The 27,947-nt window shown below is 37.6% G+C and overlaps 1 protein-coding gene across 1 annotated transcript in view; it reads right to left on the bottom strand.

Moving 5' to 3' along the window:
- LOC135473455 (tetratricopeptide repeat protein 37-like) overlaps positions 1 to 26,998 on the bottom strand; it is a 29,656-nt gene extending 2,658 nt beyond the window's left edge. The window contains exons 1-31 of the mRNA XM_064753305.1: positions 26,741 to 26,998; positions 26,054 to 26,185; positions 25,188 to 25,331; positions 24,400 to 24,491; positions 24,031 to 24,103; positions 23,149 to 23,274; positions 22,130 to 22,219; positions 21,722 to 21,833; positions 21,036 to 21,185; positions 20,669 to 20,770; positions 20,246 to 20,391; positions 19,941 to 20,027; positions 19,305 to 19,411; positions 18,618 to 18,756; positions 18,099 to 18,178; positions 16,921 to 17,020; positions 15,780 to 15,832; positions 11,379 to 11,486; positions 10,793 to 10,877; positions 9,669 to 9,700; positions 8,950 to 9,050; positions 8,028 to 8,130; positions 7,552 to 7,644; positions 6,803 to 6,898; positions 6,353 to 6,564; positions 5,123 to 5,184; positions 4,521 to 4,577; positions 3,440 to 3,508; positions 2,883 to 2,957; positions 1,913 to 2,054; positions 561 to 654 (exon numbers count right to left, since the gene is read on the bottom strand). Coding sequence (XP_064609375.1) covers positions 561 to 654; positions 1,913 to 2,054; positions 2,883 to 2,957; positions 3,440 to 3,508; positions 4,521 to 4,577; positions 5,123 to 5,184; positions 6,353 to 6,564; positions 6,803 to 6,898; positions 7,552 to 7,644; positions 8,028 to 8,130; positions 8,950 to 9,050; positions 9,669 to 9,700; positions 10,793 to 10,877; positions 11,379 to 11,486; positions 15,780 to 15,832; positions 16,921 to 17,020; positions 18,099 to 18,178; positions 18,618 to 18,756; positions 19,305 to 19,411; positions 19,941 to 20,027; positions 20,246 to 20,391; positions 20,669 to 20,770; positions 21,036 to 21,185; positions 21,722 to 21,833; positions 22,130 to 22,219; positions 23,149 to 23,274; positions 24,031 to 24,103; positions 24,400 to 24,491; positions 25,188 to 25,331; positions 26,054 to 26,143 — 3,020 coding nt within the window. The 5' untranslated portion in view covers positions 26,144 to 26,185; positions 26,741 to 26,998. The remainder of the gene's footprint in view (positions 1 to 560; positions 655 to 1,912; positions 2,055 to 2,882; positions 2,958 to 3,439; positions 3,509 to 4,520; positions 4,578 to 5,122; positions 5,185 to 6,352; positions 6,565 to 6,802; positions 6,899 to 7,551; positions 7,645 to 8,027; positions 8,131 to 8,949; positions 9,051 to 9,668; positions 9,701 to 10,792; positions 10,878 to 11,378; positions 11,487 to 15,779; positions 15,833 to 16,920; positions 17,021 to 18,098; positions 18,179 to 18,617; positions 18,757 to 19,304; positions 19,412 to 19,940; positions 20,028 to 20,245; positions 20,392 to 20,668; positions 20,771 to 21,035; positions 21,186 to 21,721; positions 21,834 to 22,129; positions 22,220 to 23,148; positions 23,275 to 24,030; positions 24,104 to 24,399; positions 24,492 to 25,187; positions 25,332 to 26,053; positions 26,186 to 26,740) is intronic.
- Positions 26,999 to 27,947: the final 949 nt, after the last annotated feature.

Genomic DNA, 27,947 nt, shown 5'->3' on the forward strand with positions numbered 1-27,947 from the left:
AGTAGTTTCCACTGATGAGCTTTTCTTATCATTAACCAAACTGTTTTTGGTCAAGAAAAATAATGGTTTGAAACAAACCAAAGAAATCTGGCTGCTGTTGCTTATCAACTGTCTTAAACGATACTGTAATTTTCATCACACATGACTCCATCTGCATCTCCAATGATTGTAGGTGTTTTATTTATTTATTCATCTATTTGATTGGTGTTTTACACCGTACTCAAGAATATTTCACTTATACGACGGCGGTCAGCATTATGGTGGGAGGAAACCGGGCAAAGCCTGAGGGAAACCCACAACCATCCGCAGGTTGTTTCCAGACCTTCCCTCGTAGGGCTGGAGAGGAAACCAGCATGAGTCAAACTTACATGTAATGGGACAAGTGTAGAATCAAGCTATTATTTCTCAATCAGCCCAGTTTAATTTCACATCTATGTATTTTCACCCCTTATTTTCATCTTGTTACTCAAATTGTGACAAGTCCAGCAGATCATCCTATAAAAAACACTACAGATGTACAGTTTTTAGCTCAAAAATAAGGGATATACAAATGTAGGTACCTTGTGAAAGCCTCAGCTGCTGACTGAAGTAGGCCTTGTTTTTCCAGCAAGAGGCCATACATGTTATAAGCTGTTGGATTGGTTTTCATTCGATCTGAAAAAATTAACATGAATACAGTTAGACCCTTTGAACTTAAACCCTAAAGACTGACTAATATTTTTATCAGAATTATGTACTTCTAGTCCTCCAATCTAGACGTGTATTTTGATGATATCTGATTGTTGTCCCATGTTGTACAAAAGTACAGTTTGTGGTCAGTTGTCTGAGGACGGCAGAATAGTCACAAGATTACAGTCCTGAGCTTTATGTCCATGTATTTATTGCCTCAGCCAGTGTAGGTCAAAACTCACGAGTTAGTTGGTTACTTATTTATTTATTAGGGGTCCACGTTAGTTCCTAGCAGGACACCTCTTGAAATCGTTTGGATTATTATTATTTTTATTCTTCGTCAACTTCGTAAAATTGTAATATCTCGAAAATAATAAAAGGTAGAAAAACTAAAGTTTGGAGTTTTAATGAGGAATATACGAAGCAGCTTTTGACCTTTCATGTTGTTTTACCAGTCACATGATTTAGCAGCCATTTTGATTTTCATTGTTAAGCTAAAAAAGCTTCTTCTCCAAAACGGCTAAACCTACTGAGATGAACTTTTAGCTTACAGTTTTTAGGTGGATCGCCCTAGCCATATTTTAAAAAAAACTTTTAGTTTGGTATGCAAATAAAGCCAAAACTGACCAATGAAATTGGCTCAAAAGTAGGTCAATTATTAAAACTGCTTAAAATCATAAAACAAACACACTATCTAGTGCCCCCTGACATCACGATTTTAAATCTGCAAGAATTATTTTTGTACTTTGTGTTGTTTTCATGTTATGACTGAAAACCACCAAAAATTTGACATAACCATCCTATATAAATAACATGGGAGCTTCCTGCTAGATTGCATGAACCATTGACGGCAGTTTACCGTGGGAATGGGCATCAGCTCTGCAACAATGTATTCTTTCTGTCTCCCACTCTCGGGCACCAACTTTTGTCCTTAGGTATCAGCAGATCAAAGCTGCCTGATCTTTATTCCCGTCTTCAGTACTTTGCCTATTGTAAATGATGGCTACCCGAAGTCGTAAAAGTCTAGTCGCGTGGACCCTGGCAATGCTGTTGGACAACAGCTTTAATTTATCTGTAATTCATTCAATTCTCTGAGGTAGAGAAGATCATCATGTGGACTATCAGGACTATGAAAAATTTGTAATGGTTGGAGGAAACCTAAATCACTGAATGACGCTAAAACACTGCCCAATACAAGATCAATTTGAGATTGTGCTTGAATTCCATTTCCACATGTACTTACCCAGATACCTGGACAGAGCATCAGAGGCCATGGGTATGGCAGCCATCTGCTCTACACAGTACTTGTACATCTCAGAGTCTCTCTTCTCCAGGTCCCTCATCACAGTGCACACCCAGTGACCATAACCCAGAGCAGACTCCAACTGCAAAAACACACACCACATCATGAGGTACTTTATCAAGCTGCAGAACAGACAACCCATCAAGATGCAGTTTTCAGTATGAGAGCATAATGCACATACATGTACTTATATATATAAACTATACCATGCAGCACAAGTTACGATGTAAGGAAACTTCAAAACATATTTTAAATGCCATATACCATATGTACTAGAAAAGCTTAATTTTATACATATATCCCTAATAATAATAAACTGACATTAAACAACAATCAAATAAATAAATAAATAATCTTAATACAGAATAATCCTGTAGTCAAAAAAAAAAAAACACTGGCTCGAGTGAGATTCTTAGGAGTTTTGTCCCTCAGTTTTTCAAATTCTTCTTTGTTGATAGAGTGGCCTGTCTAGACTAGGGTTTCTTTCAAAGTCGATTCTTTACTATGACCCAAAGATTTGGCATTTCATTACCTGCTTAAAAAAGGTATAAAAGGAAAGTCCAAGTACCGGTTGGCTCTATGTCATCATATCTATCGTCTCAGTATCACATGGCAGTTTAGCAAAGTTGCACCTTAAAAAATCTGGCGGTCTGGCAGCAACCTGCGGATGGTCGAGTGTTCCCCCCAGGTTTCCTCCATAATGCTGGCCATCGTCGTATAAGTGAAATATTCTTTGAGTACAGCGTAAAACACGAATCAAATGAATAAATCAAGACATGTGACGGAATATGCAGTATTATTATGCATTATTGTTACCTGAATGACTGCTTACATGTATAATCTATTAACAATATTCACTTCATGTGAGAGTTTGATAATTAGTGTCACGCCGCAATTAATAAACACTCACATGATGGCCCAGCTCTGTGGTGTGCCTGAATAGGTCCATGGCATCCTCATGCCCTACAGTCTCTGCTATCATGGCCTGCAACAGGTACACATAGCAGAGGGTGTTATAAAGGTCAAGCTGAAGTTAACAGTACTTAATTCTACACGTACATATCTCAATTCCTCAACCTTTTCGCATATTGAAGAGCAACTTTCAGTGTAATTCATGCACCTATTTGAGTTAATTTTGGAGACAAAACCACAATGGTCGGATTAGCCAATTTTACGGCCTCATAAAAAGTGCATTTTTATCAGTCTACACAAAATAATGCCTTCAGAATATGCTTGGATAAACACCTTGCACAAACGCTAAAAGGCTGAAGAATTACAGTATATACCTTCCAAACCATAAGATCACAATGCCATCGTTCTAACTGCTGAGCTGTTGGTGAAACAAAATACTGCTGCATTCTTGCAGTACACATAATTTGCATAAACATGTAAAATCAAATTAAATATATGTCACAGGTGCAGGTATAAGGACTTAAATACTTTAGCCGTGATTATTTGAATACTTACCTGACCAATCCAGCAGGCTACATATGTAGGATCTAGGCTCTGAGCCACAGTGAAGGCATCATGAGCAAGCTGAAAGCAAACATCAACTTGTCAGATTGTACCTCACTTGTTTACTGATTTATCTGATTGGTATTTTACGTCAACTCAAGAATATTTCACTTCTACTATGACTTCGTAGGATCAATGGTGGCTACACCTAGATGTAGGATCTAGGCTCTGAGCCACAGTGAAGGCATCATGGGCAAGCTGAAAGCAAACATCAACTTGTCAGGTTGTACCTCACTTATTTACTGATTTATCTGATTGGTATTTTACGTCAACTCAAGAATATTTCACTTCTACTATGACTTCGAGAATTATGGTGGGGAAAAACCGAGCAGAGCCTGGGGGAAACCCACAACCATTCGCTTGTCGTTTGGCAGCCCTTCCCACATATGTATACTCGATACGATGCTCTTTCTGGGACAATACACCAGCAAAACCTGGCATAAACACAATCAGTCCTGTCATCAATTCATCAATACCAGCCATCAACAGAAGCAATCCCATCATCCATAAGCTGTATGTCCACTTCGTATCAACAGTTTTGTCTTTCATTTTTCTTCCTACCACTGTTGTACAATTGGAATACTCCTGAGAACTCCAGTCACATGAACCTTTTTCTCCCAGTGTCCATGTTTTAACAACTACAGTGCAATTTTCCGACACAATTCCACGCTGCCCACAATGGTGGCTCCATCCACGTTGTCTCTACACCTTTTTATACATGCAGGTAGGTTGGACAGCTGCATACTGGTAGCATGACTTCCCAAATACCTCAACATATTCGCATATGACAGAACAACTTTCAGTGCAATTTATTCATATTTATTATTACATTTTGGACACAAAACTGCATTGGTTTGACACATTGACAAATTTCAGGGCTTCACAAAAGTATAATTTTATCAGTCTGCACAGAAAAATGTTTTCAGAATAAACACCTTGCAAACATGCAAAAAGCAGAAGAATTGAAGTATTTAGACACTTTCACAATATAAGCAAACATGTACATTTATGTGTGCGTTCAGTTTGTTCTTACCTTAACATTGTCATTTTTCAGGTACAGAGTCCCCAGGTTTGTCCATGCCACTACATTCTGAAACATGAAAATGAATTTATAACTGTAAATAAAGGTCATACAATTCTGCAGGCCATTTTGTTTTTCTTTTTTAAATTTTTTACCAGAATCTAAATGGATTTTCATAGATTTGCTTGCAAAAAACCCACCACAATTTATTCCAATACTAAAAATACTAGCCACATATTAAAGCAGATGCTCCCAGTGAAGATGTCAGGGCAGATTTTACGGATTTCAAGTTCTTAACTTTAATAATGTGAAATAATCTATTTTCTGTTGATTTTCAACATTCCTGTAATTTTGTGTTATGGTAGTTATGACGAAAACAGGATAAACGGATTCTGATCCAACGTAAAGTCCTGTACTGCCAACATATATGGCGACTTCTTTTGCCACAAGAGAATGTTCAGTGCAGGGTATATCAGAATGTTGAGTTCACAGCAGTGATCTGTTAAGATGGTCATCTGTTATTCAGAACTTAAACCCCCGGAAAGTGAGCGGCATACCATTCTGGATGAATAAAGAATTTTGTGCCAGGGTAGAAGTGTTTTTCAAATACTCACATTGCGTTCTGCCAGGATGGACTTGATGAAACAGTGCTGGGCTAGGCTGGGATTGTTCACACCTGTAAAAATAATTTACATAAATACGATCTAAACAATCGCATCACCAATAACTGCGACAAGTAAACTACACATTGCTCCTATATGTATTTTATTTCATTCACAAACTGTTTTCTCGCACATCTATAATTATGAGATATATTCCTGCATCTTGCCTTTCTCACCAGAAATGAATGCCACAGATGCGATTCTATGCATTCTATTCATCTCTTATTATATGTGAAATGCATTCTATTCATCTCTTATTATATGTGAAATGCATTCTATTCATCTCTTATTATATGTGAAATGCATTCTATTCATCTCTTATTATATGTGAAATGCATTCTATTCATCTCTTATTATATGTGAAATGCATTCTATTCATCTCTTATTATATGTGAAATGAGAATGACTGAACTACTTACTGAACAAAAATCAACAAATAATTTACAATGTGCAAGTTAATGATCCTCATTTGTTATATAGCAGATAAGTCTTATACATGTATGTAACAGTAAATGGGTAATGACACGATATAAATGTACATGCATTATAAATGAAATGATGCTAATATATTATACACATGATGCATGCAGTGGGGTGGGACATCACCAATGGTCAGCTCGAGAGAAGTGTACTCAACGAGGGCGAAGCCGGAGTTGAATGTAACTTGTTGAGAGGTAAATATTCCTGATGTCTCACCCCACATTGTGCACCGTATGTTTTATTATACTGAAAAACAGTACATTTTTGAGTTGTACTTTAAAATCCCCGAATTTGTAAGTCAGTAAGGGAGCTATAACCATTTTCCAGCTGTTTTACTTTACGCACAAGCAGACGCCAGAGAGCTCTCAAAGGGAGATAATACTGTGGAATAAACGCACACGATTATTGGATATCAGCACGAGATTGTTGAATACTGCCTCGTGAACATGGGATAACACTTTGTGTGATGTTGCATTTTTTTGCGTGCGTGATCGATGTACATGATGTTTTGCGGAATATCATGTGACCGTCCAACGACCAATGGAAACCAAGAATTACCCCATGAGGAATAACAATTTGCTTTACTGCATGAACATCGGCAATGTATGCTAACTACATGTAACAGAACAACAAGCTTTATCACAATCATCAAAATGAAAATCTTTGAACCAGAAAAACTGAATGAATCAGTTCCTTGTATACCAGGGTAACATGCTACTCTGCCCAGAGCAGTCCAGTGCCTGAAATCCAGGGGGTCTAACATAACAGCCTTCTGTAGAATATGGAGAGATTTTGTTGCCACGTCGACTGCAGCTGCTCCAGACAGGAGCTGTGATTGGTAGAAATAGTTGACCCCAAGGTCATGCCACAGGGCAGCACAATCTGGGAGGAGCTTCAAGGCTTGCCCATAACACCTGAGAAAAGCAAAATTAAGAAGAAAGTTTTAAAATACCTCATAAGATGATATTAAAAGGTCAAACAAATTCTTCAAAATAAAAAAAAGTTTAAAAGTTGAAGTCGTAAGTGGTAGGTAAGTAACCAGAAGGCTAAACATAACAAGGCCATATTCCCCAAACACACTTAAAGCTCTCCATTTCTACAGAACATGTATGTTTAGATTTTAATTGTTGTCCAGACATAAATAAGAATTACCTTGCCCCAAGCTTCAGCAACTCCTCCTTTGATAAACTTCTCTTCTTCTCACTGGACTTATCCCCTAATTCAATAAGCTTTAGTGGGACGGAGACACTGGGCATAAAGAAACAATGAAGAATACCTATAAAACTGGACTCCATAATACATAGGCAGACAGACTGGGATGAGACAGGACTCTTTAACTGAGTGAATATATAGAAAACAAGAAAATGATACATGTATGTACAGTGTATGTCACAGATAAATGTTGCTTTTAAGTACACGTACATGTGTGTCAGTAAAAGTTTATACTGTACTTTTTGTTATATTCATCTCCAAATCACTGAGTAAACCAGCATAACGTGATGGGAAAAAGTACATTTTCTGGGCTTTGTTTTGATTTCTTTCCACTGAAACTGAATACAATATTCTGATTTCAAAATATGAATTAGTTGGATTATCCAGCACGTACTAGTACCATATATATGTAGTGTTTGTCAGTCTGTCTTGGCCGAAAACTGTTTCCAATTGGTCTACCTAGCCTATAAATCACACCCTCTCAACCCCTCTTCCACCTGGCCCTTCCTCCCACAAGGACAACTCTTCAGTCACTGATATCTGATGCTAATTAGGTCTATGTAAGCATGAATTGCACATGTATATATATATATATTCCAAACATCTGAGTCGGCATATTTTCCTACCTAAAATGTGACTATATTCTGTTCAGCAGAATAAAGCTACAGAATTATTTTTGGACTACCTACCTGAAGCCTTTGTCAGATAGAGGCTGTAATACAGTACAGGCATCCCCCAGGAGTTTCCACAGACATGAGAGGTCAGGGCGAATAGCCGCACCCCTAGGGGGAGAGAGGAGACAAGACAGTCAGAAATGAACAAATGACTGACACCATATCCATCTCATGGAAAATGAAAATAATCATAAATTCATTCACCGGCTGGAAATGTGACCTCACATGCATTAAAAAACATTTTTTAAATTTTACCTGTATATACAATACACAAAGTTTAATATATGGAATGTGAGTACATATACAGGTTAATGATTAGGCCTTTGATAATTATCATTTTCATATATCACTCTAAAAACTGAAAGAAACATTTTCATCTCATCAAATTCACCCACAATATTAAAGTAAGAATCACTGAATTCCTCAAGCTACATGTACAATGTCATGAATTTAATTGGTTTTATGAACATGTAATCGGCAGGTTGACTTACTGTGTCAGATAATCTATGGCCTCTGAGCAGTTATCCTTGGCTCGCAAGTTGAACGATTGCTTGAGATGACTTCTGGCCAAAAGAATCAAAGTCTCTCCCAAACCTACAAGCCAGATCGGGTGACATGACACATCAGGATCTAACTAGAGGGGTATTAACCTCTCCAGCCGTTCGTGGGAAGGTCTGTCAGGAACTCCGTGCTTTGCCTGGTTTCCTCTCACCATAAAGCTGGTCGTTGTTGTATAAGTGAAATATTCTTGAGCATGGTGTAAAACACCAATCAAATAAATAACTAAATAAATAGAGAGGATTAACAACTGAGCATCTGCCTATGTTAAAGTATTATTTCTCACACTACGCAGGAACACATTTCAGCAATGCTATGCATTTTATTTTAATCTTTGTGCCGCAAAGTCAAATACGAAAACATACAGAGACAAAATATTGACAACCAGGCTTAATGCTGGACTATCACTATCACTATAGCCTGCATACATACGAATGCACACTCCTAAAATGCTACTGTTTATTTTTTCACTGAGGATTTGAACGAATATTTCATTTAGAATCTGTTTACAGGTCACTGAAGAATTAATTCCACAAAACGAATAAAAACAAAAAGCACTCATTGGTTGCAACAGTTGGGAATATTTCAGATAAAATGATTCAATAATGGTAAATAATGTGTTAATATGAAGGAATAGGGCTTTACATTTTCCTAATTCTTCGACCTTTTCAACCACCTATGCAACGAATATTTTGTAATATTCTGAGAAAACTAATAATATGCAGAGTTTTGTGAAGCTTGTATCTTTCATGACACCAACAATCAGTTTTAGCACGATTTTCATAATAATTGCAACCATAAATCCCACTGTGAATAGGTGCTTCAGTGGTTGAAAAGGTTGAAGATTTACAGTACCTTTCATGGCCGGCACATAGTGTGGGGAGGTTTCCAGAACAGCCTTATACTCTGATACAGCCTCTGTGAACTGGCCTAGTGTCTGTTTGATGAATGATATCCTACAGCAAAATTTGGTTTGATTTTATTTGATTAGCGTTTTACGCTGTACTCGAGAATATTTCACTTATACGAGGGCAGCCAGCATTATGGTGGGAGGAAACTGGGCACAGCCTTGGGGAAACCCACGACCATCCGCAGGTTGCTGGAAGACCTTCCCACATACGGCCGGAGAGGAAGCCAGCATGAGTTGGACTTGAACTCACAGCGACCTCAATGGTGAGAGGCTCCTGGGTCATTACGCTGTGCTAGCACACTATCCAACTGAGCCACGGAGACACCTCCCCCTTCCCCTCCACAGCAAAACAAAACATTGCCCCGTACAGTTTTCATAACAAAACTATTTATAAATTCTGCCCTCAGGTGTGAATGCAAACAAAAATTAATTTAATCTGTTTAATAAGTATAAGGATTATAAGCTTGTAGAGTAAATTAGGGATGCACTATTATATATTTCATAAGATTTTAAGACAAATAAATACTATAAATTCTATAAATACTAATACACAGAAAAACATTAGCAAAATCAATTACATGCAGATGTACATGTAATGAAACTTACTATAGTTAAAAGAGCAAAATCAGTGTTCAAAGAAAAGATCTTAATAGTAGATACTTACTGGTATAGACAGTATACAGATGAAGGGTCCAGCTATGAAGAAAACATATTTCATGCCAGACTGTTAAAATGCATAACAGAGAGGTTGATAAACATCTTCAGAACCAAAATCGTCATACACTCAAATTGGCCTCCTTTACCCCTTTCAATATTTATAGTATGACTTCTGATCACATTTACACCACTGAGAAAACTGTCAGCTTTACTTAGAAAATACCTGATACATTTACAACTTATTTTTTTTATTTTCAAATTCTCATCAACATATATTGGTTTAATATCAACCTCTTAGGATGAATGAACACCAATATCTGATTTGACTAATCAACTTAACAGTGCATCAAAAGCAACTTCCCTCGAAAACAGTGTTTGATATTTACCAAGATATCAGCCTAATCATTGTGAAATTTCGCGCAGAGTATTTCAGTAATCAAGCTAGCACCCTTTGGCAAAGATTACCCTGGAGAAACAAATGTGTTCCACTGAGCATGTGCAAATGCATTGTGGGTCGGATTTTGAAAATTTTACAGATTCAAGATGGCAACTGATTTCTTTTTATTATGGAGGGCAATGCTCATCCACAGTGTGCCAGAGTGATAAATGTCCTCTTTCAACATGAAGGCACTGAGCACATGCAATGGCCTGTTTATTCCCTGGATCTCATTCACATTGAACATTTGTGGGAAACAAGCCGTGTATCACTGTGTTAGGATGGTGTCCGATCTTGATGATATTTACAGAAATCTGCTTAAGGAGGAGTGGTTTGTCATCCCTCAAAATTAGATCACATGCCTCATTAACACAATGCAAGTTCTATGTCTTAGGGTGATACAAAAGCATGGTGGTTATACCAAATTTTAACATTATCTGGTCGTATACGTAGTCAAAATTATCTTCAATCTGTACGTTAAATTTTCAAAATGCGACCAATAATGCATTTGTGCATGCTCTTTGGAACACATGATTATCTACAGGGTAATCTTTTTTACAGTGTGTTGACTGGATTACTAAGATGTTGCTTGCAAAATTTCACAACGATTGGGCAAACGTCTTGGCAAATGTCAAACATTCTTTTGGGGAAACTTACTTTTGATGCTTACATGTCCTTAAATATTAAATTGTTACCTCCAGGGCTTTGGTGAAGGCTTTAAGAGCAGCTGTGTAGCTCCCTCGGGTCAGGTAGGCCTCTGCCAGGCACTCCCACACATGACTACAAAACACAGGTATAATTGTGAAGCATTTTGTTGTATACAAAAGACCTGGGAATGTGTCTAGTCCCACAATCACACAGACAATGGCATCAATACAAAGAATGATATGAAAACGTTAACTGCGTTCAGTGGATACCACACAGTGGATAGTGAAGAACAGTGAACATAAATACCTATATGCACATAATAAAGTAAAACAATACATCTGGGAAGACCTATTTTCATCTATAACATATTAACATTCTGCATCCTGCTCATTTGCCAACCTGGAGTCTAATGTACAACTTATGCCTTTACCAGCTGAGATCAGACTGCAACAAATTGCTCTGTCTGTCCGCGAGTCAGTCCAGCAAACCTGCGGGGGTCATGGCTTTCCACTGGGCTGGTATATGTGAAATACTCTGGATACGGTGTAAAACATCAGTCAAATAAATAAATAAATAAAGAAATAAAAAAAATAAGTAAAAAAAGCCCACTGGACAAATCATCAGTTTACTTACTTGTCAGCAGGGTCAGCCCTGAGTGCCGCCTGGAATGAGGTCATTGCCGCTGTGTGGTCAGTCTTCTTCACTTGGTGCAACCCCAGACGCAACCAGGCCCACTTCCCACTGAAACACACCAGTCACTGTGTTTAATAGGAATGTGTTAAATGTTAAAACTTTTAATTACTTCAAAAGGTTAACACCTCACAATTTTTTTCTTTCTGTAAAAGCAGTCATAAAGATTATGGACGAGAAATGTCAACTTTCAGTAAATGATTTACAAAAAAGTTTTGAGCAAGAAACATCAGAAATGGCAAAAACTGCTGGAAACATCTGCATGTAAATTTATGTCACATTTAGTTCCTTGGTTCTGAGTTACAAACACGTTCTCAAATCTAAGTTACTAACCATCTCTCTAATCTGAGTTACTAACCAGTTCTCTGAGTTACTAACCAGTTCTCTAATCTGAGTTACTAACCAGTTCTCTAATCTGAGTTACTAACCAGTTCTCTAATCTGAGTCGATAACCAGTTCTCTAATCTATGTTACTAACCAGTTCTCTAATCTGTGTTACTAACCAGTTCTCTGAGTTACTAACCAGTTCTCTAATCTGAGTTACTTATCAGTACTCTGAGTTACTAACCAGTTCTCTAATCTGTGTTACTAACCAGTTCTCAGTTACTACATGTAATTGGGAGCAACTCAATCGACCACACACATTTCATAACGTTTAATAATTCTTCCTCTGACTGATATTTAACTGGGCTTTTAGCACTCATTTGGCCATTTCAAAATCATGGTGACTACTTACAACAGGCTGGTTCCAAACATTTACATACAGTGCTGCTTCAGTGGAATGCTATGTCGAGGACACAACTACATATGATGCCCTACCCAATTAAAGTAGACCAGCATCAGACCAACAACAACAATATATAATGCCCTACCCAATTACAGGGTACTAGCATCAGGCCAACAACAAGAATATACTAGAATGGATCTGCGAATAGCAGATCCTAGGCCGGGATCCCGGATCGGATCGATGACGTTTTCATCTTCATGTTCTGTGTTCAAAGGACACATGTTCCACATACACGGCTTTCAAAGTTACCTTGCGACCTTACACCGTTTGTCACTGAGGCAGTCGGCCGGTCATTTGCATTCCCTCGAATAGATCGGCGACCTTAATGATGCTACGCTATGCCCAGTGAAAACCGGTCGTTCCTTGGCAGACTTAGCCCGCTAATTGTAAGAAATAACGCGAAAACACGACCAGTGTAACAGCAAGTTTGAAGATTCACATCTCAATCCACGACCTGCCATGCACAGACTCACTGCTCCACTGATAGCTCGGCCATCGTTAGAAAGTCAGCACTTGTACCACGGCATATGTCTTTATATGTCTATCACACTGGCCTGTTTAACGTATAGTAAAGAGGACGAGGTCTGCGCAAAACAAAGCTAACTTTTACAGGTCCACGTCGTTTGCTGTTGTAGTTAGATCTCTACGCCATCTAATAGAGTACTGGAGTTAGATGGGAACTGGAATCAATGTCATCCTACAACCGTTTCGGGAGATCACGGACAGTGTAGCCGAAAGCATCAGGTCAAATACTACAAACCCAGTCCAGTCCCCATCTAACTCCATGTTAAATCAATAGAATTCCAATCTTTTTCTAAACAAAAAACGGTGTTGTGATTTAAGCGCTTGTAGCGAGAAAACCATTGATCGGAGCTCAAATCCATTGACGAATGCTCGAAAGAGCATGTCTTGGGCTACAATTTCGTGCAGGTTGCACATTTCTAGCTGCCACAGATCTCGAGTTACAGGTCATTGAAGTTACGTCACTTTTTTGAGTTTTTTGCTAATATCTCAAAAAGTTACACAGATATGCAAAAAATACATGCAGATTCAGAATCAGCAGCCCAAGATACATCAGAAAACGTTCAGAACAATTGAACTTTGAGAACTTTTTGTGACGTCACAAATTTGACCAATGGCGAACTTCCAGAATTTTGACCGGAAGTGAACCATTTTCGCAAACTTTAAAGAACTCGTAACTTACTAGCTGCATGTCAAATTTGAAACTGATCGGTTCAGTGGTTCTTGAGAAGAAGATTTTTAAAAGTTTTACACAAAATCCAATATGGCGTCCGAACCACGTGACATAGCAAAAAAGTGGAGAATTTGTCCCGAGATATTCACCGCCAGAATATGTGTGCAAAATTTCAGACCTGTATGTTGAACGGTAAAAAAGTTTCCATGCGAACAAAGTCGGTGAAAAAAAAAAAAAAATAATAATAATAATAATAATAATAATAATAAGAAAAAACAGAACGATTACAATAGGGATCCCGTTCGGGAGAACGGGATCCCTAATGATGCCCTACCCAATTACAGTATACTAGCATCAGGCCAACAACAACAATACATGATGCCCTACCCAATTACAGTATACTAGCATCAGGCCAACGGCAACAATACATGATGCCCTACCCAATTAAAGTATACTAGCATCAGGCCAACAACAACAATACATGATGCCCTACCCAATTACAGTATACAAGCATCAGGCCAACAACAACAAAATATAATGCCCTACCCAATTACAGGATACTAGCATCAGGCCAACAACAACAATATATAATGCCCTACCCAATTACAAGATACTAGCATCAGGCCAACAACAACAATACATGATGCCCTACCCAATTACAGGATACTAGCATCAGGCCAACAACAACAATACATGATGCCCTACCCAATTACAGTATACTAGCATCAGGCAAACAACAACAATATATAATGCCCTACCCAATTACAGGATACTAGCATCAGGCCAACAACAACAATACATGATGCCATACCCAATTACAGGATACTAGCATCAGGCCAACAACAACAATATATAATGCCCTACCCAATTACAGGATACTAGCATCAGGCCAACAACAACAATACATGATGCCATACCCAATTACAGGATACTAGCATCAGGCCAACAACAACAATACATGATGCCCTACCCAATTACAGGATACTAGCATCAGGCCAACAACAACAATACATGATGCCCTACCCAATTACAGTATACTAGCATCAGGCCAACAACAAAAATATATGATGCCCTACCAACTTACAGTATACTAGCATCAGGCCAACAACAACAATATATAATGCCCTACCCAATTACAGGATACTAGCATCAGGCCAACAACAACAATATATAATGCCCTACCCAATTACAGGATACTAGCATCAGGCAAACAACAACAACAATATATGATGCCCTACCCGACTACAGTATACAAACATCAGGCCAACAACAACAATATATGATGCCCTACCCGACTACAGTATACAGACATCAGGCCAACAACAACAATATATGATGCCCTACCCGACTACAGTATACAAACATCAGGCCAACAACAACAATATATGATGCCCTACCCAATTACAGTATACTAGCATCAGGCCAACAACAACAATATATGATGCCCTACCCAATTACAGTATACTAACACTGATCAGTATTAAAGTCTCTTGGCCTGCTGACCCCCATCACAAAAGATTCCCAAGACTGCTGCAACCAATGAAGACTGTTACCAATGTAATTCTTCTAGTTATCAGGCCAAAAAAATCAAATTTCTCTCTTTTGTTTTCTTTTTGAAAGTAAAGATATGTATATATTGTTCATTAGATGGACTCACCATGTAAGAAAAGAGAAACAGTGTATTCCTTCTACCATTAAATGTATACTGGCTAAAAGGACTGTGCAGATGCATCCAGAAATAAAAGAATTACAGTACTGACATCGAAAGTACACATTTTGGGTCTAATTTCCTGCAGTGCTACATGCAGATTTTACATGTACCCCTTACCATGACACCTAATGCTACATGCACATTATACATGTACCCCTTACCATGATAGCCAATGCTACATGCACATTATACATGTACCCCTTACCAGGACACCTAATGCCACATGCACATTATACACGTACCCTTTACCATGACACCCAATGCTACATGTACATTACACATATACCGCGTACCATGATAGCCAATGCTACATGCATATTATACATGTACCCCTTACCATGACACACAATGCTACATGCACATTATACATGTACCCCTTACCACGCCACCTAATGCCACATGCACATTATACATGTACCCCTTACCACGACACCCAATACTGCATGCACATTACACATATACCGCTTACCATGATAGCCAATGCTACATGCACATTATACATGTACCCCTTACCATGACACACAATGCTACATGCATATTATACATGTACCCCTTACCATGATAGCCAATGCTACATGCACATTATACATGTACCCCTTGCCATGATAGCCAATGCTGACCAAGTGTTATCTCTGACTCTTTATACCTTACCTGCCAGCACTGGCCTGACTTGTCACTCTAAGCAGAATGGAACGAGCTGCTTCCTGGTCAGAGATACAGAGAAAACACAGGCTACAGTGTATGTACACGTAATTGTAACTTCATAGTATTATCACACATTAGATATTAAATTACATCTCAAATGGATAATTGGGTAGTTTTGAGATCAAACTCTTTCATTTCTTAAGGTCATAAAGTCCTCCTGTATCATGTGAATTGTTATACACGTAAAGTGTTAGCCAACTTTTTTTTATCTTAATTTACCGATGAACTGTCTCGCTGTATTCTGAAGGCACAAATGACACTCCTTTTCTTCAGAATTTAGGCAGCTCACAAACATTCAACATCCTCAATTTTCTCCATTGCTTGTCTAAATAACTTTTTGTGAAACTTTCTCTGAACACTAACGGTACAGCAAATGTCATCAACCATAGTTACCTAACATTTCTGACAGGTCACAGGGTACATGAGGACTTCTTTAGCCTTTTAATATTGATGAAAGAGTTTGGACTAAAAACACACCTGTGAAGGTGTGGGAAAATGTTACATATGAAGGCAAATCCTTTATATCCTCATGCAAGGACAATATAAGCACCAAACAAATCTATATATCAATATTTTCATAAAAGTTCTTTCTTAAAAAATCAGGTGGCGATTTTTTAAGACACTGCTTGGTTCCTTCTCCAAAAAAATCAAGCTAATATCCAGCTGATATCCAGAGTTTTCATTTAGAATTGGAGAAGGTCAGAGTTCAAAAGTAGGCAGCTGAATTGAAAGTAATTATGCCACAATTACTATTGATTTAAATAGTAAGGATATTCAAAGTAGGCTGCTACAGGAATGGCATTAGACAGCTGCCTGCAGCTTGCTACTTGCCCATTTTGAACACCTTGGATATCAATGAAATAAAATACATTTTAAATCACCTATGACATAAATAAAATGCAGATTGAATCCCCCCTGAAATGATTACATTGCAGCTAAAATCCCCAATGAAATAAGAGTTTAAATATCAAATATGGCTGTTGCCACAAGTTACCCCTGTGACTTTGCACACGAAGACATTTCTAGACAAGATGTCAAATGTTGATTTCTGCACAGTGGCAGACAATGTCAGACTAGCATTGCTTACCTCTTCCCCTGTGGATGTTAGCGAATCACAGAGGGCAGCACCTGTCTTCTCGTCTCCAGGGTTCAGGTTGAAAGACTTCTGGTAACATCGCTTAGCCTTCCTGGATTTTCAGATGTTATACTTTAATAGGCATTATTTAATAAAATCAACATTGTACTGCTCTTAACATTGAGCAATGCTTAGGCTGCCTGGTTATTCATGAGTTTTTAATGGAAATATTTCTCATTAACAACCATAAGCATAGCAGCCACAACACACTGCTTTATAATACATGTAGTTTTCCAAACTATGTTTCACGTTTTGTTAGCCAAAATTTCTCATCAACAACAATTAACATCACTCAGGCTTCCTGGTTATTTATAACATTGAAGGACAATACAGCATCTAGCTAAAACACATTTCAGTCAAAAGCAGGATAGTCAAGCTTTCTAAAAAGTATCATACTTTATTATTTTAATGAGATTTCAAAGAATAACATGTAGAACAAAATGACAATACTGCACAAATGCAAGGTGTGAGTCGAGGCAGCCATCTTGAAAATTTTATCCAATCAAACACGTTGTTATAAGATTGAGCAACCTAAGCTGTGATGTAGACTTTAGTCATTCACTCCATAAAGTGACATATCATAACACAGAAATACTGCATAAGACATCATCTTAAGATCATTTAAAACAATTTATTTACATGTAGCCAAAGGGCCATTTCACAGTGTCGTTGGGCAGGTCTGTATCATTTACGGATCGCCACAGACATAAAATCAGTTGATTTACAAGCCGTGTAATATTCACTGACAGTATCACAAATTATCTCAGACAGCAGCATACCATCTCGGCCCAAAGCACATTCATCTCCTCAGTAGCTGTGACAAGACGAAGTTTCACTAAACTTTTACTGGTTTGAAAACAATTTTAAAAAATATTTAATGCCGGTTTAAGATACTTTGAATGGTAGTTTTTCATTTTAAACATTAATAAAATAAAATAGAATAAACATTAGTCAGCTGCTGTCTTTCACTTTAAGCAAAATTTCTGATAAACCACAATGCACGATCACATCCGACATCTGTTTTATTGTCTCACACAATTTTGTCACATGTACATGTATTACATATTACACAATGACATACCACAAGACCAGCCCTGCAAAACCCTGCTAACTTCATTTATGATACTTACAATAAATCTTTCTGCACAGTCGCATAGTAATCACCTAAACATCTGAATACTTCTGCATTGTTAGGATTCAGTTTTGCAGCCTGAAAATGAGAAAACAAAAGGGAATAAAAGAAAAAATGCTCGACTCAAAAATATACAGGTCTGTAAAATACTCAACAGGCCAAAGAGAAATAATTGGTTACAATGACAAAAATATCAAATCCTGTAATTTTTTTAGATAGATGCCAAATGTTATAACTTCATTACTTCTTTGCACTAGGCATGATAAGCTATATTAACATATTTGCATGTAACTCATCAAATAGTAATAAAAAAAATCCACTATTTCGGAGGATTTTCCGATTTCTCCTCAAATTTCCTAAGTTTTGCAGCTTGGATAATCTTGCACCTCATACACGTAATACAGATTTTAGTATGTTTGAGAAAAATGCAATGTGAAATGAAAATTACAAAACACAACCCTTTACAAAATTCAGCCGTATGAAGCTTCCATAACGCACAGCACCTAAATCTACATACCTGCAACCACTGCTTGAAGGATTTCTCAGCAAATGATTGGTCACTTGGGTCAGCTGTCTCATAAACTGACCAATTAACACATCCAAGTTGGAAAAAAAATTCACTCCTTGAACCATCTTCTTTTACAGCCTGCTCAAGACTTAAAAACAACAGATGATGTGTGATGTACACAAAATAAAATAAGGCCACTATTGAACAGCGCTTGTGTGTTAAATACTATCCATGGTGGCTACATACACAAGTGGCTTGTTTATACTGATACATGGGGACCGCTAGCCAAATAACCCCGTATTAAAAGATCACAGCCAAGATCCTTGGCTAACAAGTACCTTGTTTTTCTTAATTTAAAAAGCCTCAGTCATGAAATAAAACTCTAAAACAACAATATGACAATTCTGCAACATTTTTCAGGACTGCCATACGGTTCATGCAAAGAAATAATCTTTGATAAATATACAGCCCAGAAAAACCTTGCAACATCTACAGTGTATATGCTGTGCAAACCTAAGTCCTGGTTTTCAGTTAAAAGGTTAGCATCAACAGTGTAAATAAAGTGAGTCTATTACCCAAAACTGAATGCATTTATACGAATGTATTATTTCTAGAAGGGTAAGTATGACATTTACTATGGACTATTATTTGTCATATTTTGTGGATATATATCTGCATGTATATTGTAACACTCACTGTTGAATGGCTGTATGGAAATCCTTTCTGGCAAATGCCACTCTCCCTTTCAAAGCATTCACATTACCAGCATGAGTTAGCATGCTCTGGTGTGTATTCAGGAACTCCTACAGTATAACAGTACACAATAATGTCAAAGCACTCACATTACCGGCATGAGTTAGCATGCTCTGGTGTGTATTCAGGAACTCCTACAGTATAACAGTACACAATAATGTCAAAGCATTTTTTAAAAGGTGTTTCTACGCAGTCCTTTCCTTAAACAGTGCAATGCCTTTTTATTTTAGGTATTTCATTTCAAAACCCATTTACCGCCTCCTGGTTTAAACACACTCTCTCCACACTATGTCTGCAATAATGTTCAAGTAAGGTTACACCATAATCGTTCATTCATTGTAAGGTGCCTGATCACAGGTGAATTTTTGCCAAAATGACTGAACAAGGACAGGTGTCCTATACTTCTTTTTTGTAAAAAGACTTTGGAACCCCACTTACAAAAGAAGATGTTAATCTATAGCCAATCAAATTATCAATGGAAAAATATAAGGCAAGATGGGCATGTTACCTAGATAAAAATTAACACTGATAGGGAGTAATTACATCATTTGAAAACTCAGAAGAAAAAATGAAACTAACCTCCACCTTGGTGATCTCCCCCTGCTTCAGATAGACATCTGCCAACAGCAGAAGAATTTCCTGGTTCTCAGGATTTTTATTGGTCATCTGAAAAGATCAAACTGTCAATTTTAAAGACCTGCACACTAAAAAAAGTTTAAGTGTCAAAGACGAACATTTATTACTTGATAGTCAAACTAACGACAGAGGGATTTGAGCCAATGACCTCACCAGTCAGGGGCTATTCAGATCTGGCAAATTACCAGTGAGGATCTTTAAGTGTATTTATATTTCTTATGAAATATAAGAAGAAAGAAAAAGCTTACCTCTTCAAGAAGAGTCGCTGCTTTCTTCAAAGTTAGTTCTGTCCGCTGACAGATATAGCTCTTTATTGTCAGAAGGTTCAAATGATCCTCTACAAGACTATTTGGACAAGAAAGCCGTTTTTCTTTACTCTTCAGTTTTCCTATGGCTAAAATATTCAACCAAATACATCATAATTAATATGCAATACAGAATGTTTTTACATTAAGGGAATATTAATATGGAGGGTATATGAAGAACTTTTAATACAAGAGTTTTTGCTATTCAAATCATGCCAAAGAAAAAAAAAATTTCTTTTTCTTAGTAATTAAATGAAGAAATTCACAATTTTTAAATGGTAGGACACAAAGCATGTGTGTACGTACCAATACAAGGACTCAGATTTTCAGTCATTCAATCAATACAGACTAATTTTAAACTCTGACCTTGTTCACAGGTGCTGATCACACCTTTGTAATCACAGAGACAGTTCAGTACTTCTGCCAGGTAAACATAGCCAGAGATAACTGATGGACAACTCTTGACACCTGGAAATGACAAGGAAAACACATTCTAAAGATACAATTATTTTCACAGATGCAGATGCATGACTGATATGTAAGTGTAAATGTAGCCTGAGTATAAGTCCATTTCTTCAACATAATTTTTATTGCAGATTCATGGCCTGAACGATTCAACGCATTTAGGAGACAGGCTCCAGAAAAGTCGTACATGTGAAGGTCTGCCAGCAAACCTGCATCTGGAGTACAACGTAAAATACCAATGAAATAAACTAAATAAATAAATAACTACCTTTAGTTAGGAAAGCTTGAGCTCTGGTGTAGTCTTTGTTAATCATGTTGAGAAAGCCTTCCCCCAACTTTAACACAGAGCTCTGGTTTCCCATTGTCCTCAGTCTCTCACACACAGCACCAACCTTCTCCGCTGATCTCTGTTTGAGCCCTGTGCATCGAAGTTAAACAAAGCTGAGCATAACAACTGAATGTATCACTTGTGCATTTGTGTAAGCACTTGTTGTCTTGTGGGATCCTCCAATAAAAGAATTCCATGGTGCAATGCGCATAGTGACAGACACACTCCAGAAGTTGCAAGTACAAGTCATCTATACAAAGCTATAAGTCCAACTCATACTTGCTTCTTCTCCAGTCGCACATTGGAAGGTCTGTCTGCAACCTGCTCGTGGGTTTCCCCTGGGCTCTGCTCGGTTTCTCCAACCACAATGCTGGCCGCCGTCGTATAAGAGAAACATTTCTCAGTACAGCGTTAAACACCAATAAATTCAGACAGTCAGAAAGACAGAGAGATGTACTGAGTATAAACATGTATATGTGGTCCAGATATCTATGTTTAAGACAACCTGTATGGGCTTGTGGACTTCAGGGGACAAGATCTTTCCTATGCATATTCAGAAAAAAATCCACAATAAGTTAACAGGTTTTCACTTCAATTTAGAAGTGATGCAAAAGTAAAAGACTTACCTATTTGAGAATCCAGCTGAAGTTGTAGGACAGCCTCCAGAGGATAAGCACAGCTGGGGTAACAACTGCTGAGGCGATTACTTTCACTTTCCAATTCAGCATAATCATCACTCTGTTTCCAACATAAAGAAAACCAAACGTCATGCTTGTTTTAAAAACAACACGCAGAGAAAAAAACATTTTTTCATTGTATATATATCAACTTACTCTTGAAAATATAAAAATAAAATATGTTCCTTTTTTGCACAAGCTCTACATTTGTATGTATTACTATTATGAAGTGAGAAATATTGTCATTTCTCACTTTTTGCAGTAACTTTAACTATATGACTGTATGAACAAGACTATTTCAGTTTCTCACCTTGTTTCGATAACTATACATGTACGGCATATATTCAAGATTATCACCTTTCTCAGTAGCTCCAGGTATGGTTGTATGAACTGTTCCTGTTCCTGAGATTCGTCCGATGTCAGCATGACCTTGTAAGCCTCCAGTAACTGTTTACAGTATAATAATAAAATAATCTATAGTAAAATAATCTCGGGCTTATTCTATTCTTATCAAAATATTCCTATGTCTCAGCTTCTTCTGGATGTATATGACTTTTAGAGTGGAAAGCCTCCTTCCCAAAAAAGTGTACCTATTATTCATTTGATCCTAAACCAAAGACCAAGCGCTGCAAAAATTTCCTCCAAATCTGTGTATAACCTTTTACCTAAAAGCAGCAGACAAACAATGGCAAAAATACCCCCCCACTGGTGAAGCTACTGTAATTCTTCAACCTTTCAGCATGTTTGCAAGATGTTTATCCAAACATATTCTGAAGGCATTACACTGATAAAATTATACTTTCTGTGAAGCCCTAAAATTGGCCAATCCAAAATCAACTTTAAAATGTGCATCAATTGGACTAAAAGTTGTTCTTTCATATGCGAAAAGGTTGGGAAATAGGGTAATTATATTTATTTATTTATTTATTTATTTATTTGATTGTTGTTTAATGCTATACTCCAGAATTTTTCACTTGTACACTGGTGGTCAGTTTTACAGGTGCAAGAAACCATAGTTCTTGTGCAAACCACCGATCAATGACAAAATCACTGACCATCTTTCCCCACACCAAATTGCTGGAAACCAAGTGGTCTTCAATGAACATCTGACAGCACAAAAGGTCACATGGGCATTGTCAACTGCTGGCTGGCACAAAGGCCCCAGAAGCAATGACAGCTAAGAAAGGTACAAATTTTTTGTCAAAGGGATTGAACCTGTACTGCTTGTGTCCACTGTCATTGAAAGGCAAGCACCTTTAACCACTCGACCACACTCCCACTTATTATGTGGAAAACAATGTGGATGCATTCCACAGATATTTTTATACTTTTGGTTTTTCAACACAAAGCTATGCTAGTATAATTCTTGAACATACCATGTTCTCCAAATCTGGTGTAAGTGACTGAGATGATCCTAACATGTTAGCGAGCTTCCTCCAGATGGGTTTCTGTTTTTCTGGGTCCGTGATAGCCTTCAGGGCCTTGTGATAACATGATGACGCCTGACAAAAATACACAGATGCTCTATCTACACATCCAAGGAAATACGTAGTGGTAACAGTTGCTTAAAACTGCACAGCTTAGAACAATCTGCTACAACTTTACTAATAACATGAGGTTCAAATGGACAGATGTTTACATGTACTTTCTTTCATGGCCCATCAAAAAATACTCTTTTTCAATGAGAACTAAGTAGCTCTTTGCATGAGAATTGCATATTCAAGAATGCCTTTGATTCCACTTTGTGAGTGGCTTCTGTGCAACAGTTTCGGCTTCAAATATTGACAAATTTTGATTTTATATTCATTTTATGGTCCCATATATGTGCATCACGTTCAAACACTGCCTTTATCCATGTATTGCACATTTAAGAATTTCTTTAATTCTGCTTTGTGATTGGTTTCCGTGCAAAATATGTACAGTTTAAAAAATTTTAAATTTTGTTTGCAGATTTATTTCATGGCCCCTTAAATGTACACTAAGTTCAAAAAACAGCTTATCCACGAAACTTTTGCACATTTACCAATTTCTTTCATTCTGCTTTGCGATTTGCTTTTATGCAATATTCACGGCTTCAAATATTGACCAGTTTTGTTTTGGTCATGTCTTCCATGTGCATCAAGTTCAAAAGCCAGCTTTATCCAAGTATGTTTTGGGACACAAGGTATATCTTTTCCCCGGAGGTGGCCTCGGCATCATCACAAAGAATATACTATTTTGTAACTACATGTAGTTTTGTATTTTAATACAATACATACCCTGTCCAGAGCCCCTAATTTGCTGTGCAGCTCAGCAAGCTTATTGATGGTCTCGATCCATTTCGCCTCCTCCCTTAAATCAATCAATCAATCAAAATCAAACTAAATATAAATGTAGTCAGATGACTGCTCATGTCACACTAAGAAATGCTAATTTACACTTTCTTGGATTTTTTTTTTTTTCGCAAGATGAGGAAGCTTGAGAAAAAATTTTTTTTAGAGAATGTACATTTAATTAGCCAATCCCCATCCTTTTCCTATCCCTTTAAACAATGCTTTTACACAGTCTGTGAGGTACAGACAAGCTCAGACAGGCAGTTTTTACAGTGGGATTCCAAATGACACCAAAATACACACTAAATATCTCACCCTTGATACAATGTGACTAGTTTCTCGTAGACAGGAACTAGAGCCTGGCTGTGCTCCTGCGTTGTAGACTTCTCATAAAAACTGCAGAGCCCCTGTGAATAAACAAAAAAATTTCATTAAAAAATTAAAGACGTGGTTCTGTATGACACTGAAGTCCACAATTAAGGAGCAACAAAAGGAAAAGGTAAACAACTTCTTTTTTACAAGAATGTTGAACAAGTGCAATGAAGTTTTATGTATTTCTAGGTATCCAAGAACAGCAGAGGCTTAATGTCAACATTATTTTGGTGATATCCCAACAATATCTCATATTTACTGTGCTGGCTCACTGGAACACAATGACAAGAATCCAGGTAAAATATCTTAGCTTATCACTGTATATTAACTCAGGTCAACCAGTTCTTGATGTATTTATTTATTTATTTGATTGATGTTTTAGGCCATACTCAAGAATATTTCACTTATACAACGGCAGCCAGCAATATGGTGAGAGGAAAGAACCTGGGGGGAAACCCATGGCCACCTGCAGGTTGTTGCACACCTTCCCACGCACGGTCGGAGAGGAAGCCAGCATGAGCTGGATTTGAACTCACAGCGGCAGCAATGGTGAGAGGCTCCTGGGTCACTGCGCCGCACTGGCATGCTAACCCCCTTGGCCATGAAGGCCCCAGTTCTTGATCTGCATGCCAGATTCCAGGTTCAGAATTTTAAGTGCCTGAACCTGGTTATCTGACACAAACACTTTACACCACTTAGCTATCACAGCAATGTCAGCCCTTTCACTTTACCTGCCAAGCAAGGATTTGTTCTGGGGAAATCTCTGTGGCTTTCTCAAAAGCTTTAATGGCCTGGTCTGGCTGCTCTAAGCCCTCAGCGGCTACTCCAATAAACACTAGGGCATTGTAGTTGTCCTTGTCTGCTTTCAAAACAGCCTGGAAGAAAACATATATACACAACAGAATATAGAACTCTGATCACGTTAGGACCAGTCATAACAGACTAAGGAACACACCCATTTTGTGCAGCTTAACTCTGCGATTTTTGAGGTACTATTATCACTTTTAGACAATTCCAACAAATTACAATCCAACCTATGAATTCATGTCAACAATTCATTACACTTTCTCGCTGGAGAAAAAGTATTATTACATGTAGCACTATTCTGGTTATAATTTCGGTGTATTTCTCATGAAATCAAATGACTCTTTGAAATGTTCTTTGTTAACAGCGGTATTTCGAAATATCGTGATGAGAATTTATATGTTACATGTAGAACCAGGTCTAACAATTATATGCATGAGTTTTGAGAGAAGAATGGAAACTTCCAAATTCCTCAAGACATGGAATTTTTTTAACACAATCGAAACACACTGCTTTGGGTGGGTAAACTTACAGAATCTTTAAGGAAATCAATAAAAATTGTTCAAACTGCTTTCAGATATTATGTACCGGTAGGTCATTTTCCCAAAATTTTCCCAGTACATGAAAGTAATTCATACCAATACAACATATATATCTACAATCTACAATTAAAAAAAAATTTAAGAGAAGATTTTTAAATTAACAGAAAATATATTTCTGTTAAAGTGTGTCCTGTTAGAAATCTGTGTACAGTTTAAAGCAGTGCTGATCAATGTAAAGTCTTCATACACACCTTACAGTTTCTCAAAGCTTCCTTGAAGTCTTTCTGGCGTATAGCTTCACGAGCTGCCTTCAGGGTTGACTTGATTTCTTTGGCATCCATAATTGTCTGTAGCCTGTGTTCCACTACCACTGTGTGCTCTGTCTGTTTCAAATATAAAGAGTTACAAGTTGTCAGTCCACATTCATGTTTCAAACACACACATTCTTCCACATGTAACAGAGTAAACTGGCCTGATATGTGGAAAAAGTAGGAATTCTCAGGTATAATGTATGATTCTAGTTTTACAGGATAACCAATAGAATAAACCCAGAGACACATATTTTGAAATCAAAATATTTCACAGGTTTTTAACACTGAAAATTTAAGAAAACCATCCCAGTACATGTATTTCCCAACTCTACTGCTCATTTCAACTGCATTTGTTAAAGTCAGGAGAGGGAGGGAAACAGAACAATGTGGGCAGCTGACTTTGATAATGATATGGCTTATTTTAAAGCTCAATGAGTTTAAACGCTGATGCCTTAATTATTGATAGAAGGCGAAAAGGTGAACAGAAAAAAACATACATGGATGGAAAATATTTAGTTGGCTGATTTAGGCTTATTTAAGTGTGGCCGCGAGTGTAAGCGTATGTTTGAATCCTGAAAACATTTAGCAGCTTAATGCGGATTTAAAAGTTTATGGAAAATCACCTACATGTACGTCTGTGGCTCCCTAGGCACATAAACACGTACCGGTATCTTCAAATTGGTTGTTGTTGTTGTTGTAAAATAGCAGGAGGACTAAGTCTGATTCTGAGTCTTACAGACATCAGACAGTTTTTGCGGACAACTAATCCTTTCAAAACTCCAAAATACTTCTCTTAATAAACGACACGACCGTCAATCAATGGAAGATCATTATCTATGAGCAACATCATTACAAATCAATAATGCCGAGTTGGCGTAGCTGAAAAGTTTCTTTCGTTTTGCAGAGATCTGAAGGGGAGATAACTTTGTAATAATACGAGCTATTGTTTCTCTTGGTCATATCAAGATTCAAGATTCAAGAAACTTTAATTTAAATCGGTTTTCATAACATTTTGGCATCAGTTCTGTGACTAGGGTATAAACAAATTAAACATTTATATAACTACCGGTATATATTCCACACTATTTATAGGGCGAACGGCATGCATAAAGCATACATGCAGAGAGTTAATTAAAAGAAAACTATTAAGATGATAAAATAAGTACGTTAAAATATCACTGTTTGAAATGTGTCACAAATGTAGGATTGTCCTACAGAAGAAAGAACTGCCCGACTGACATACACATGGCACATTTGCTTATATAGGTAACAATCGAGTTGTAAAAGGCCCCAGACAACATGATGACACTACATGTAGGCTCACTTAGCGAGCGGTCATCTCTCACGTAAATTCGCGCGCTCACAACAGGGAGAGGTGAATTCAAACATATGACTTCACTGATCACGTCAAATCCACACTGTCGTCGTTGCTCTAGTTTTACCCTCTTATAGCTATACCGTAGTCTTTTTATACTGTATTCCTGCATATAGGCCTAAACAAGGATTCCACCCGTGGACTAATCGTCCCCCAGGCCTGATGCCTTTGCCCTGGTTTAATGGTATTGATAATGATACAGTCTAATTCTGCCGAAGCCATGACGCTAGGAGCCGTGTGAAGTAGGCTGCTTACATGAACAATTAGACTACTGAGGTACATCAACAAGAGGCCGTATTTCACTGGTTACAGGTGACCAACTATCACATTGCCATCACTGCATCAGTTTTATTCTCTGTGGTGTTGTCTTTTACACTGCACCGGCACACGGGCGTTTTAATTTATTTATTTGATCGGTATTTTACGTCGTACTCAAGAATATTTACGACAGCCGTCAGC

This window comes from Liolophura sinensis, chromosome 8 (genome assembly GCF_032854445.1).
Source record: "Liolophura sinensis isolate JHLJ2023 chromosome 8, CUHK_Ljap_v2, whole genome shotgun sequence".
Classification (NCBI taxonomy): Eukaryota; Metazoa; Mollusca; class Polyplacophora; order Chitonida; family Chitonidae; genus Liolophura; species Liolophura sinensis.